The sequence below is a fragment of the Elephas maximus genome, chromosome 6, assembly GCF_024166365.1.
Source record: "Elephas maximus indicus isolate mEleMax1 chromosome 6, mEleMax1 primary haplotype, whole genome shotgun sequence".
NCBI classification, from domain to species: Eukaryota; Metazoa; Chordata; class Mammalia; order Proboscidea; family Elephantidae; genus Elephas; species Elephas maximus.
This window is the reverse complement of record NC_064824.1, coordinates 59,843,458-59,859,785: the sequence shown is the minus strand read 5'-3', so window position 1 is coordinate 59,859,785 and position 16,328 is coordinate 59,843,458. Positions and strand designations below refer to the sequence as shown.

The 16,328-nt window shown below is 36.1% G+C and overlaps 1 protein-coding gene across 2 annotated transcripts in view; it reads left to right on the top strand.

Annotated features, from left to right (window-relative positions):
* FAP (fibroblast activation protein alpha) overlaps positions 1–16,328 on the top strand; it is a 91,832-nt gene that overhangs the window by 16,760 nt on the left and 58,744 nt on the right. For both annotated transcript variants that reach the window (XM_049887309.1, XM_049887310.1), the window contains exons 3-5: positions 12,902–13,000; positions 14,307–14,401; positions 15,329–15,403. In XM_049887309.1, coding sequence (XP_049743266.1) covers positions 12,902–13,000; positions 14,307–14,401; positions 15,329–15,403 — 269 coding nt within the window. The remainder of the gene's footprint in view (positions 1–12,901; positions 13,001–14,306; positions 14,402–15,328; positions 15,404–16,328) is intronic.

The window sequence follows — 16,328 nt, the reverse complement described above, 5'->3', positions numbered from 1 at the left end:
GGCAACAGTTTTGTTTTTTTTTTTTTTTGGTATAGACAGAGCATAGAACTTATTTTTCATTTCAGTATCCTTGTGAATTAACTAAAATTGTGTGGTAAAACAGAATAATTTTGAATCTTTATTAACTTTTATCCTATTAATAATAAAAAGAATAGTATTGTTTGGTATCTAAATTAAAAATTTTTCATACAGGATAGGACAACTGTTTGGAAAAAAATAAATTAATTAAAAAATTAGATAATTTAAACTAAATAGAAAAATTTCTAGAAAGAAAAAAACTACCAAAAATTACTTAAGAAGAAATAGAAAATATAAATAAGCTATACCAATCAAACATATTGAATTAGTAATTTAAAAACTTCCAACAAAGGAAAGACTAGGCCCAGATTTCTTCACTGGTTAACTCTACCAAACACTTAAGAATTATTACCAATCTTTCACAAAATCTTCCAAAAAATAGAAGAAAGAGAACTTCCCAGTTCATTCTATAAGGTCAATATTACCCTAATGCCAGACCCAGAAAAAGACATCACAAGAAAATATAGACTCAAAAATCTTCAACAAAATACTATCAAACCAAATCCAGAAATACGTAAAAATGATTACACACCATAATTAAGATTTCCCAAGAACATAAGGTTGGTTTAACATCAAAAAATCAGTTAGTGTAATAAATTAGTGTAATAAAAACATATTAATAGGAAAAAAAGGACGAAAGTCACATGACGATCTCAATAGATGCAGAAAAAAATCATCTGACAAAATCCAACACCCTTTCATAATAAAAATCTTCAATAAACTAGAAATTGAAATAACTTCCTTGGCCTGATAAAAGGCATCTACAGAAAAAAATCACAGTTAATACCCTACTTAATGGTGAAAGAATCACAGCGTCCCTCCCATCTGCTAAAATCAAGAACAAGACAGGATGTCTGCTCTCACCATTTTTAGGTAACATTTTATTGGTAGTTCTAGCAAGAGCTATTAGACAAGAAAAAGAAATAAAAGGTATCCAGGTTGGCAAAGACTGCTAACCTAAAGCTTGGTACTTCAAACCTACTGACCAGTACCTTGGAAGAAAAGGCCTGGCAATCTGCTTCCATTGACATTACAGCCAAGAAAACCCTATGGAGCAGTTCTACTCTACAGCACATGGGTTGCCATGAGTCAGAATTGACTCAACAGCAACTGACAACAACAGTTACTGGCATAGAGCCACCTCGGATCCATTGTTTTTTTTTTTGTTGTTGTTATAGTTGTCAATGCCTACCCAAATATGCTAATATTAGCTTGTAAATGGTAGATTTTAAAGTACGTGGTTAATAGGCTGAAATATTTTGCCTCCCTAATATTTCCTACACTTGCCCCTGTGGTGCTTACCCCAGAAACAAGCACGATGTGACATGATGGCTGGGGGTGATGTCTACTCATAGTAACATCTCCACAGAGCCACCAGAAAGAGAGCTGTGGTGCTGCAGATATCCCTGTCACTGCCCTCTGGGTGCCCTCATAAGCTTCAGTTCTGAATCAAGTGTGAAAGTGAGACCAAAAAAACCTGCTAGCCATTTGTATGCCCACTTAACCAATCATATTTTTAATTTCGTTTATGATGAACTTTAGAGCTACATCAGGTACCTCTACTCTAACACTTATTCTCATTTTTTCAGGACTAGAAAATTAAATGGTAGAAACAGAAATAAAGAAAAAGCACAAAGTCTTAAGAAGGAATTATGAGAATAGTGAATCATTACTTGCTTGCGAATTATTTCTGTGAATTGAAATTTCTTCAATGAATAATTAAAATAGTTTTCTGCCTTGCTTTAATAAGTTGAAATGCAAATAATTAAAGCATAGTTAATTTAGAGTGTTTAATTAGCATAAGAGTAACTTTGCTAAAGATGGACCAAACTGATTATAAGGGCACTGTCAGGAATTAAGTGTTAATCAAGTAACTGTCAATTATGTATAGAAGAGAGATATACTTACAGAATTAATTTCAACTTCTGCTCAACTATTAATGTTTAAAGCTTACGGATGCCAAAATTAAACGTCCAGAATGATCAAAGGACTGCATTTCAATATTAAAACATTGTCGTTGTTAGGTGCCGTTGAGTCGGTTCCAACTCATAGTGACCCTATGCACAAGAGAACAAAACACGGTCCAGTCCTGAAGCATCCTTACAACCGTTGTTAGCAGCCACTGTGTCAATCTACCTTGTCGAGGGTCTTCCTATTTTCCGCTGACCCTGTACTTGCCAAGCATGATGTCCTTCTCCAGAGACTGATCCCTCCTAGCAACGTGTCCAAAGTATGTAAGACGCAGTCTCGCTATCCTTACTTCTAAGGAGCATTCTGGTTGTACTTCTTCTAAGACAGATTTGTTCCTTCTTTTGGCTGTCCATGGTACATTCAATATTCTTCACCAACACCACAATTCAAAGGCATCAATTCCTCGTTCTTCCTTGTTCATTGTCCAGGTTTCACATGCATATGATGTGATTGAAAATACCATGACTTGGGTCAGGCACACCTTAGTCTTTAACGCGACATCATTGCTCTTCAACACTTTAAAGAGGTCCTTTGCAGCAGATTTGCCCAATGCAATGCGTCTTTCTTGACTGCTGCTTCCATGGCTGTTGATTGTGGATCCAAGTAAAATGAAATCCTTGACAACTTCAATCTTTTCTCCATTTATCATGATGTGGCTCATTGGTCCAGTTGTGAGGATTTTTGTTTTCCTTATGTTGAGGTGTAATCCATACTGAAGGCTATGGTCTTTGATCTTCATTAGTAAGTCCTTCAGGTCCTTTTCACTTTCAGCAAGCAAGGTTGTGTCATCTGTATAACGAAGGTTGTTAATGAGTCTTCCTCCAATCCTGATGCCCTGTTCTTCATATAGTCCAGATTCTCGTATTATTTGCCCAGCATACAGATTGAATAGGTATGGTGAAAGAATACAACCCTGACGCACACATTTCCTGACTTTAAACCAATCAGTATCCCCTTGTTCTGTCCAAACAACTGCCTCTTGATCTGTGTAAAGGTTCCTCATGAGTGGAAGTAAGTGTTCTGGAATTCTCATTCTTTGCAATGTTATCCATAGTTTGTTATGATCCACACAGTCGAATGCCTTTGCATAGTCAATAAAACACAGGTAAACATCCTTCTGGTATTCTCTGCTTTCAGCCAGGATCCATCTGACATTAGCAATGATATCCCTGGTTCCACGTCCTCTTCTGACACCGGCCTGAATTTCTGGCAGTTCCCTGTCGATAAAGTGCTGCAGCCGTTTTTGAATGATCTTCAGCAAAATTTTCCTTGTGTGTGATATTAATGATATTGTTCTATAATTTCCACATTTGGTTGGATCACCTTTCTTAGTCTAGGCATAAATATGGATCTCTTCCAGTCAGTTGGCCAGGAAGCTGTCTTTCATATTCCTTGGCATAGACAAGTGAACACCTCCAGTGCTGCATCTGTTTGCTGAAACATCTCAATTGATATTCCGTCAATTCCTGGAGCCTTATTTTTTGCCAATGCCTTCAGAGCAGCTTGGACTTCTTCCTTCAGTACCATCAGTTCCTGATCATATGCTACCTCTTGAAATAGTTGAACATTGATTAATTCTTTTTGGTATAATGACTCTGTGTGTTCCTTCCATCTTCTTTTGATGCTTCCTGCGTCATTTAATATTTTCTCCACAGAATCCTTCAGTATTGCAACTCGAGGCTTGAATTTTTTCTTCCGTTCCTTCAGCTTGAGAAACCCTGAGCATGCTCTTCCCTTTTGGATTTCCATCTCCAGCTCTTTGCACATGTCATTATAATACTTTACTTTGAAATCTTCTGTTCAGTTCTTTTACTTCATCAATTCTACTTTTTGCTTCAGCTGCTCGATGCTTAAGAGCAATTTCAGGGTTTCCTCTGACATCCGTCTTGGTCTTTTCTTTCTTTCCTGTCTTTTCAATGACCTCTTGCTTTCTTCATGCATGATGTCCTTGATGTCATTCCACAACTCGTCTGGTCTTTGGTCACCAGTGTTCAATGCATCAAATCTATTCTTGAGATGGTCTCTAAATTCAGGTGGGATATACTCAAGGTCATATTTAAAACATTACTTGGAAAGAAACATGAAAATCCATTTATTCATCCAATAAGTATTAATGGAACATTTTGCAGGAGACCAGAATGTTTTTAGTGTGTTTGGTGCTATAGAGACACATTTTATAATAATTTGTACACACACGCTTTCAAAATACTAGAAAAAAACAACCCCAATGCTTTTCCTGAAATCTTGCTTAAATCTAATCTGAAGCAAGATCAGTCCCATTGCCTTCAGAGGGAATGTATCTAAAGAAAAGTTCATTTGGGCCCAGGCTCAAAAGATAAGAGATAAGGACTAGGTTCTGTGTTTTTAACAAGCATTTCGAGTGGCTCCATGGACTAAATTTTTATTAACATTTAAACGATGGCATGTCTAGATAGAAGAGTATATACATGAAACTCCGATCATGAACAAGAGGGTAGAGAGTAAGGGCAAGTATATCTATCTTTTGGGGGGCAGGGGAATTAACAAAAACAGGCTAACACAGAATCTGTCAAGTTGGCTTATTTTTTCATTCAACAAATATTTATTCTACTCCCACTATGTACCAGGCATTGTCCTAGCTGTTGGGCATGTAATACTGAGAAAAATCAAACACAGCCTCTACCGTCATGGGTAGAGACCTATGTCTTCGAAAATTTTTTGTCACATAAACAGAGGAAAAAAAGGATATGTTCAATAAATTTAGGTAGGTGTTGAGATTGCATAAAGCCAGTGGTTATTTTAGAGTGGATGGTCATTTCTGCTGGTGACTGGTGTGGCAGTCAACATTAATAGTGTAGTAAACATTATTTGTTTAAGATCTTTCTATATCTACAGAAAATCAGAGCTTAGATTAGAAATTCTGAGTAAAATTTATGTTTTATTCCCACTCTTAAAATGGGAAAATATAAAGAGAAAAAAACAAAAAACCAAACCCACTACTGTTGAGTCAATTCTGACTTATAGAAGCCCTGTAGGACAAAGTAGAACTGCCCCCATAGAGCTTCCAAGGAGTGCCTGGTGGATTTGAACTGCCAACCTTTTGGTTAGCAGCCATAGCACTTAAACACCACGCCACCAGGGTTTCCAATATAAAGAGAACGATGCCTAATTTAAATTCCTCCAATTAGAGCTGACTCATAGCAACCCTATAAGACAAAGTAGAACTGCACCATAGGGTTTCCAAGGAGCACCTGATAGATTTGAACTGCCAACCTTTTGGTTAGCAGCCATAGCTCTTAACCACTACACCACCAGGGTTTTGGAATTAGAGCTGGGATCACTTTAAGTGTGCCTGGCCTGACCCCAGCATAATTCTACCTTCCAAGCCCTGGTTTCAACAAATGTGAGGGAGCTTACAAAGGTAATATGAGGTTAGGGGTGATCATTCTATCCCACTCTGTGCCATGAACCATTTTACTAGTTGCCATCCAGTGGATTCCAGCTCATGGTGATCCCGTATGTGTAAGAGTAGAACTGTGCTCCATGAGGTTTTCAATGGCTAATTTTTCAGAAGTAGATCACGGGGCTTTTCTCCTGAGGTGCTTCTGGGTGACCTGAACCTCAAACCTTCAGTTAGCAGTTAAGCACGTTAACCAGGACTCTGTCATGAACCCTATTCCCACATAAATGTAGCTGGCTTATCTGGATATGTTTTCTCTATATCTACTCATCACTTCTTGGGTGGTGATGATTATTCTCATTATGGCAATTAGTAGTACAATTAATATATGTTAGAAATTGCTTTACAGATATTTTCTGAGTCATAATATGGCATATGCTAAGTTCTCTGTACAGATTACTGGCATTTGTAGCCACTATGCACCCATACAGAATAGATGACTAACTAGGAAGTAATATAAAACATGCTTCATACATAACCTTGCTGTATAATCTAAATTAGAGATTTTGAAAGAGTAAATAGCTGATCCTTGTAATCTTTTTTAGAAATCTGATAAGGATCACCATGTTTACTATGATATGAAAAAAACTGAATAGGTATTTTAAAAAAGTTTGAAACCCTCTTTTTGTTATTTTTATTTTTTACAAATTCTATCTATATATACAGTGGAGCCCTGATGGCACGGTGGTTAAGAGCTACTGTGGCTAACTAAAAGGTTGGCCGTTCAAATCTACCAGTGGCTCCTTGGAAACTCTATGGGGCAAGGTCTGCTCTGTCCTATAGGGTCACTATGAGTTGGAATCAACTTGACAGCAATGAGGTTTATGTATATATATATATATATATTTATATATATATAATGCTAATACTAATTGTATTTATATCAAAATTTTAACATTTCATATAATGACCAAAATGTCTTAAGTACAAGCAACAAATTTTATTAAATTAGAATAAAAGTAAACTTTTATTATATATGCTAATAACCTAATCTGAAACTACATTTCTCAAACTGTGATTTTAGTTGGTATTAAAACAAAACAAATACCCCAGTGGTCAAATTAAGCTGGGAAACAATAACCTAAAATATTTATTTAAAGTATACTGATGAGTTACGATAATAATAAAACTTAACATTTGTTGACTGTTTACCATGTGGCAGGCATAGAGCTAATTGTTTCACTTGAATTACCTCACTTAATTTAACCTTCTAGAATTATGAAGATTAATTGAAGCTATGAATTTCTCAATTTAGCATAACTGCATGTTAGGAAAATTTATGTTCAAGGATACTTAAATAGGAAAAACTATTATATAATTCCTTAGCCATAACACATTATTTTATGCTAGACTCATAAAAATAAAGAAGACATCACTAAGGTTATCTTTATTTGTTGGATTAATATCAAAAGAAGTTTTAAAAAATTATCTAGTTTTTTGGTATTTACAATCAATGAATTCACTAAATTAAAAAAGTTTTCATTTTCATGTTTAGGATTATGTAGACACAAGCTAAATGTATTTCAAATGGAAAATAATTTCCACTACAAACAGTGTTATAATTTCCCCTTAGCTAAATGAGGAACAGATTGCAATTTGCTCACAGGAGAGTTAAATAACATTGAATTAAAATACTTAGCATTTATTCTAATGCTATTGTATTAAAAAGGCCTTTTACTCATTGAATAGGAATTACAAAATCAATTATATGAACTCTGCACAAGACCATTCAATTAAACAGAAGAACTTTCATTATAAATAATTGTATGGCATGTACAACCTTACTTAGGATGCAAAGGAAATATAGATAGATAATTATTTAAAAAAATAGAATGACCTACAGAAAGGATGCCAGAGATCGCATGATAGAATTTTGCAAGACCAACTTGTTCATTGCAAATATCTTGTTTCAACAACATAAACATTAACTATACATATAGACCTTGCAGATGGAATACACAGGAATCAAGTCCACTACATCTGTGGAAAGAGATGATGGAGAAGCTCGATATCATCAGTCAGAACAAGGCCTGGGGCAGACTGCAGAATGCACCATCAATTATTTATGTGGAAGTTCAAATTAATGCTGAAAAAAATTAGAACAAGTCCACAAGAGCCAAAATATGGCCCTGAGTATTTTTCACCTGAATTTAGAGACCGTCTTAAGACTAGATTTGATGCATTGAACACTAATGACTGAAGACCAGACAAGTTGTGGAATGACATCAAGGACATCATACATGAAGAAAGCAAAAAGTCGTTAAAAAGAGGTGAAATAAAGAAAAGACCAAAATGGATGTCAGAAGAGACTCTGAAACTTGCTCTTGAATGTAGAGCAGCTAAAGCAAATGGTAGAAATAATGAAGTAAAAAAGCTGAACAGATTTCAAAGGGTGGCTTAAGAAGACAAAGTAAAGTATAGTAATGAAATGCGCAAAGACCTGAGATACAAAACCAAAAGTGAAGAACACGCTTGGCATTTCTCAAGCTGAAAGGACTGAAGGAAAAATTCAAGCCTCGAATTGCAATTTTGAAGGATTACAGGGAAATACTGAGCAACATAGGCAGCATCAAAAGAAGATGAAAGGAATACACAGAGTCACTATACTGAAAAGAATTGGTCAATGTTCAACCATTTCAGAAGGTAGCATATGATCAAGAACCAATGGTACTGAAGGAGGAGTCCAAGCTGCACGGAAGGCAATGACCAAAAACAAGGCTCCAGGAATTGACAGAATACCAACTGAGATGTTCCAACAAATGGATTCAGCACTGGAGATGTTCACTTGTCTATGCCAAGAAATCTGGAAGTCAGCTACCTGGCCAACTGCCTGGAATAGATCCATATTTGTGCCATTTCCACAGAAAGCTGATCCAACAGAATGCAGAAATTATTGAACAATATTGTTAATATCACACACAAGTAAAATTTAGCTGAAGAACATATAAAAGTGTTTGCAGCAGTACATCAACTGGGAACTGCCAGAAAGTTAAGCCAGATTGAGAAGAGGACATTGAATGAGGGATATCATTGCTGATTTCAGAAGGATCTTGACTGAAAGCAGAGAATACCAGAAAGATGCTTACCAATTGTTTTACTGACTATGCAAAGGCCTTCAACTGTGTGGATCGTAACAAATTATGGATAATTCCAGAACACTTAATTGTGCTCACGAGGAACCTGTACATAGACCAAGTAGCAGTCATTTGAACAGAAAAAGGAATACTGCATGGTTTAAAGTTAAAAAAGGTGTGTATCAGCGTTGTATAATCTCACCATACTTATTCAATCTGTATGCTGAGCAAATAATTTGAGAAGCTGGGCTATATGAAGAAGAATAGGACATCAGAACTGAAGGAAGGATCATTAACTACCTGCAATATGCAGATGACACAACCTTGCTTGCTGAAAGTGAAGAGAACTTGAAGCACTTACTGATGAAGATCAAAGACTATAGCCTTCAGTATGGATTACACCTCAAAGTAAAGAAAATGATAACCCTCACAACTGGACCAATAAACAATATCATGATAAACAAAGAAAATATTAAAGTTGTAAAGAATTTCATTTTAATTAGATCTGCAATCAATGCCCAGTCAAGCAGAAATCAAACAATGTATTGCATTGGGCAAATCTACTGCAAAAGACCTCTTTAAAGTATTGAAAAGCAAAGATATTACTTTGAGGACTAAGGTGCACCTTACCCAAGCTATGGTATTTTCAGTTGCCTTATATGCAAACGATGGACAATGAATAAGGAAAACTGAAGAAGAATTGATGTCTTTAAATTACGGTGCTGGCAAAGAATATTGTATATATCATGGACTGCCAGAAGAATGGACATATCTGTCTTGGTAGAAGTAAGCCAGAATGCTCCTTAGAAGTAAGGATGTGCTAACCCCACCCCCCCAAAAAAATCTTTTGCTGTTGAGTCAATTCCAACTCATAGCAACCCTATAGGACAGAGTAGAACTGCCCCATGAGGTTTCCAAGGAGTGGCTGGTAGATTCGAACTGCTGACCTTTTGGTTAGGAACCGAACTCTTAATCACTGCACTACCAGGGCTCTCAAGGATGCAACAGGGGCCCTAATATGCCATACAAACAGCATACAAATGATATAAAACAATACAGAAACACTAGAAGATAAGCTAGATAAATGGAATCTCCTAAAAATTAAAACTTACCCTCATCAAAAGATAAAAAGAATAAAAAGAGAATGTGCAGAGTGGGCAAAACTTTTTGGCTATGACATATTCGACAAAGTTCTAATCTCTAAAATCTATAGGAAAATCCAATGCTTCTACAATAAAAGAGACAAATAATCCAATTAAAAATGGACAAAGGATTTGAACAGACACTTTGCCAAAGACGAGATTCAGGCAGCTAACAGACACATGAGAAAATGCTTGCGATCACTAGCCATTAGAGAAATGCAACTCAAAAGTACAATAAGATACCATTTTACCCGACATTACCAGCATGAATCAAATAAAAAAAGAAAATAACGAATGTTGGAGAGGTTGTGGAGAGACTGGAACTCTTATGCACTGTTGGAGGGAATGCAAAATGGTACAACCATTTTGGAAAACAATATGGTGCTTCCTTAAAAAGCTAGAAATAGAAATACCATACAACCCAGCAATCCTACTTCTAGGAACATATCCGAAAGAAATAAGAGCCATTGCACGAATAGACATATGCACACCCATGTTCATTGCGGCATTATTCACAATAGCAAGAAGATGGGAACCTAGGTGCCCATCAGCAGATGAATGGAAAACAAAGTGGTCCATACACACAGTGGAATACTATGCAATAATAAAGCACAGTGATGAATCTGTGAAACATCTCACAACATGGTTGAAAATGGAGAACATTACGTTGAGTGAAATAAGTCAATCACAAAAAGACAAATACTATATGAGACCACTATTATAAAAGCACGTGAAAATATTTCCACACAGAAAGAAATAGTCTTTGACAGTTACAAGGGAGGGGAGAAGGGGGGAGGGAAACACACTAACTGGATAGTAGATAAGTGGTAACTTTGGTGAAGGGTAGGAGAGTACACAATGCTTTGGAAGTCAATTTGTGTATTAACTGTTTAATGAGAAACTAATTTTCTATGTAAACTTTCACCTAAATCACAATTAAAAAAAAAAAGAGGAAGAAGAAGCAACGACGGTGAGACTTCATCTCACTTACTTCGGACACATTATCAGAAGGGACTATTCCCTGGAGAAGGACATCATGCTTGGTAAAGTAGAAGGTCTGTGAAAGAGGAAGACCCTTAACAGGATGGATTGACACAATGGCTGCAACAATGGGCACAAGCACAAAAGGATTGTGAGGATGGCACAGGACTGGGCAGTGTTTTTTCAGTTGTACAAAGGGTCACCATGAGTTAGAACTGACTGGAGGGCACCAAACAACAACAGTGCTACTAAGTATTCAGTGTTGGGCTGCAAAGGAGCTCACCAGCTACTTATATTCTTGTAACCACCAAGTTAATATTAAATTAAGGGGGAAATAACAGCTCATGGTCCTAATCAACTGTGTGGATTGTACATGCATATCAGTTTGAATCAGCTTAAAATAGCAGAAGATACCATTATCTAGTTGTTTACTTTTCTCTTATAACATGGTAGTACATTTATGTAACTACAAGGTTAACAGAGCAGGTTGAGTTTCAAATTTCAAAACTTTAGTATGGTGGAGTTGGAAGGGATTGTCAGCATTATCTCATCCAGGTCCATGTTTTATAGGAGAGCAAGCTGGGATGGGAGAGACTTCCTAAAGCCATACAGAATATTAATGATAGAACCATTCACTAAAGAAAAAGACAAAAATCTCCTCCATCCATCCATCCATCCAACCATCCATCCATCCATCCACCCACCCATCCATCCTTCAGATTAATGTATCCATTTATTCAACAAGTATTTATTAAATATCTGTGTTTGCTATACACTGGGAATCTGATGGTGAGCAAAACTAGGCATTGTCCCTACCCTTATGGTGACTGGAGATGACAGTGGGAGGTGGAGAAACATTAATAAAATAATCACTCAAATATGCATGTGATTATACACCAAGATATGTACTCTAACAGAAAGGAACATAGTCCTATGGGAAGGTGTAATGATGGAACTGGACTTAAACCAAGGGATTTAGTTGAGAAAGGGCTTCTCAGAGAAAGTGGCCTTTGAATTGAACACTAAATAATGAACAGAAGTTGTTAGGTAAATGCAAAGGGAGGAAAAAGGTGCAAAATCCCTGGGGGAAGGAAAAAATATTTGAGGAACAGAAAGCCCAATATATTTTTGGAGCTTTGAAAGTAAGGAGAGAGAGGCAGGAAGGAATTGCAGTGGTAGGTTGGCCCAGACAAGGCAGGACCTGTAGACTGGGTTATCATTTTTGGTCTTTATCCTAAGAATTATGGAAAGTCATGCAAAGATTTTAGCAGGAGTATGAAGTTACAGCTGCCATCATTGACAGTTTTAGTTTTACTTGGACAAATGCCAGATTCATAAATGCTATTCAAGGTATAGGACATTTCCATAAATTTTGGTTCTGTAAATGTGGGGGAAGGGAGTAGAAAAGGGCTAAGATGGGAGTGATGGAGAATAGCAATATGGGCATGAAGGAGAAGGACTGAGTGGTTGCTATACTATTCATCTGGAGTATCCTTCTGAGAATGCAGTCATGTTTAAAAACAATAGTTTTGGAGGATTCGAATATAGGTGAAATTTTTTGTGGTTCACAAGCTTTATATGGAAAACCTCCACTCTTGGAATTTCTCAGAGAATTTGCATAGATGATGTAGTTTTCTTTTCTTCTGGTTCATTTTCTCTTTATAAGAATCTAGTCAGGGTAAGAAATGGTCTATATTCACTAATGCCTTTCTTAAAACTTTTGAAGATAAGGTGCTAGCCTCATCTGACTAGCTGGAATACATGACCGCTATATCAGTAGAAATCCAAGTCAAGCATATGTGAGGAAACAGTCAACTGTTTACAAGGCTGAGTTTTTAGTCAAACCCATAGCTCTGCAACGCCTATAGTTGTGGGAATCTCATCTCATCTTCCTCCTCTAAAACCTCTGACACCTCTTCACTGGCTGAAGAATAAAGTCTCAGTTGCTCAGCATGGTCCCCCTCTACATCTTTCATCCTCCTATACGTGCCTCCGTCAATTTTCCCTTCCAGCCAATCAAAACACCTCTCTAAGCCTAAGTTACCCTGCCTATAACAAAGGCGATAACAGAGTTACTAAGATAGGCATTTAGCAAGTGCTTAGCAAACGGTAGATCTTTTTATCATATGAAAATGAACAGATGAGAGCCAGGCTGAGAATTTATCTGAATTATTAACTTTCTCTTTAATAAGAATGTGTTCCTTCCTCCCCCAAAGTCCATAACGACGAAGAAAGTACAAAAAGACCACTCGCACTGAAAGATATTTTAAATGGGACATTTTCATATAAAACATTTTTTCCAAACTGGATTTCAGGTAAGTTATTTATCTTTCTATTTTCATTTCTTTGTTTTTAATGAAGTGTATGTGTTTTTTAGTGCCAGTGCATCTGTATGGTAACTGAAGCCATGTCAGTTGAAATAGACAAAAGTGGGAACTATCTGGATAACTCAAGTGTTCACCAAAGCACTTTGACAGAACCATCCAAATTGGATTTAGCCAATAATAATGAAGACAATAGGACTTTTAGTAGAAAAGTAATAGTTGAGAATGCATTGTTGAAATAACTTGAATATATACTGTAGCTTTTCAGAATGGGAGACATTCACCTATTTAGGAGAAGTCATGGGAACAACTTTGCCAAAAGACAAATTTTATTGTTCAACTGGATAATCTGAAAAATAGGCAAAATTCCAACCTGACCACAAAAACTTTAAAGCTCATAAAACTATTTTTAAAAATAGGATATTCAATCAGTCTAATTATACAAATGGACAGACCAACTAAATTATTTAAGACATTATAATTGTATACCTAAAATACCACTAAACAAAATCAAGTAGTTTCATTTTTTCTTAGAAAATAAAATGTATATAAAATGGGTTTTAGGCTAAACCTAACACAACCCAAATATAATGAATTATTTTTATTGTTGTAAAAGAAGCACCATTTGTTGAAGTCCTGATACGTGTTACAACATGGATGAACCTTGAAAACATTATGCTGAGTGAAATCAGTCAGTCACAAAAGCTCAAATATAATATGATCCCACTTCTATGAAATACCTAGAATAGGCAATATATAGAAACCAATGTTTATTAGTGGTTACCTGGGGCAGGAAGGCAGGAGGGATTGGGGAAGGACTTATTGCTTATGGGACGCTGGGCTTCTGTTAACAGTGACAGAATAATTTGGGAATGGATAGCGTTGATGGTTGCAAAACACGATGAACATAATCAGTGTAATTGAATTGTAAGTGTAAAAACTGTTGAGTTGACAAATGTTTTGTTATATATATTTTTACCACAATAAAAAAGGAAACAGACTATTTTTAAATGGTTTATGCTTTTTGTACCACAAACAAAACAACATTTTATTTCTAAACTTTCTGAACCTGCTAGAATAGAACTGTTAGCAAATATGGCGTCTTTGTGTAGAGTAGAGAAAGGCATTCTTTCCTCCTTTCAATACCAACTTAAGTCTGAAAAAATATTTATAGGACAAGGAGGAAAAATACAGTAAGTCTGTAAAATAAGAGAGATTTCTCTTTGTTATAAATGTATTTCCTGTTAAGGAAGATCATTTCAAGCTTTTTGTTTTTTTTTTCCTTTTTTGTTTAAAGGACAAGAATATCTTCATCAATCTACAGATGATAATGTAGTATTTTATAATATTGAAACAGGAGAATCATATACCATTTTGAGTAATACCACTATGGTATGTATCCATCATTGTCTTCCTCCTGAGAAACTTTTGCCAGGTCTTCACTGACCAAGGAACATAGTCTAAACTCCTTAACACCCAATCTGATCTCAATCTGCCTTCCCAGCTCCATCCTCCACTCTAGATCTCCTCCAGTTCTTTCTTCCTGCCACACTAGACCACTGTCCTCGCCTGGTTCTAAATCAGTATCATCTTTCCTCCTCCATGAGAATACTATGGCATGAGAGTTAGGAACTTAGTCCTTGGAGTGAGAAAACCCAGGTTCAAATCCCGGCTCTTCCACTTAATCAATCTAGTTGTGGAATCATGGGTAAGGACCACACTGCACCAGCCTCACTATGGTTTTCTCATCTGTAAAGTAGGAATAACAATAGTGCTGCTTTGTATTATTATAAGAATTAAGTAAAATAGCATGTGTAAGAGGATAGTACCTAACACAGAATAAATGTTCAATAAATGGTAGCCATTATATTTGGGAACATTATATTCTGCCTTCCTGGACTCTCGATCCTCCTATTTCTTCACTCTGAAAAGGCTACAAATCTTTTAAAGCCAAGATCAGGTGATACTCACCTCCTCTGCGCAATCAATGATACTCTCATTTTGATTCCTTTTTCACTGGTCTCCTAATGCTATATTTGTATCTCTTTTATGGGACTTTCCAGCCTGTAATATAGGTTACTCATTTATAAATTTACCATTACAAGCTTCTTGAGATCACCAGGTGTATCTTCCTTATTTCATCCTCCCCCCATGGTGTCTAGTAAATTACTTTATAGTAGGTACTATATAAGCACTTTTTTGAATTACATTGAAATTACATGTATGTATGAATGTATCAATGATATGATACTTTTAAAACTACAAATTTACACGGCTCTGTTTTATTCTGTTCTCTAAACAATTTCTTCATAATTTCAGAAAAGCGTGAATGCTTCAAATTATGGCTTATCACCTGATCGGCAATTTGCATATCTAGAAAGTGATTATTCAAAGGTACTTTTAATTGACTATTTAATTTCAGTGTATCTGATTATATCTCCTACTAATCCACAGATGGGTTTATGAAAGTAAAAGGAAACAAGAATCTGTCTTTACCTCTAAATATTCAAGAAGTTAATGTAGATTCTAGATGAGCCCAAGAAGCATAATTGAAACATATATAAATAATTTAAAGGTTGGCTTCCTTGTCTGGTCATCATCACGTAGTAGAAACTACTTTTCAGTGGGGGTAGAAAACTTCACTTGGGAGCACTGATATTCACAAGAAAAGGGAGAATTATCATTGTATTCCTAAAGCTATTTGACATCGTAAACCATTAATTAATTCTCACATATTTTAACCTCATAAAAAGTTGTTATTACTGGAAATGGAAAACTCAAAGAGTAGCATATTTTAACTCACTTGCTCAAACAAGATACAGTCAGTGGTAGAGCCAGGGTTTAAACTTCTGTCTTCTAAAGCCTAGCTTAGAAGTATTCCCGCCAAACCACACCACTGTTTTATTTATTTCCCCTCCCAGAATGAAGTTGTAGAGGGAAGCTAATCATCTTATTTTTTCTACTTATACCGGCAAAAGGAGAAAATCGTTTACTATCAAATTAAGCTTCTAATTATTACTTTCAGATCAAGAGCCTTTCATTTTAGCTACTATTTTTCATACTCTATTTGAAATGCAAAGTGCCCTGATATGCACAGTGAAAGACCAGCCTCACCCCTCCCTGGCTGTACTGTCAGAGGACTATCTTTCAGCACACAGGTGGGCACCAGGTTTTGGTCACCAGCAATCTTCAGAAGGACGTGTTTCACCCTAAAGGCCCTTTTATGTCAAGAATCTGAAAGCCTATTAAGAAAGCCAGAATCCAAAATAATACTTGGATCGTTTACTAATCACAACATAAATACACTTAAAAAAAAAAT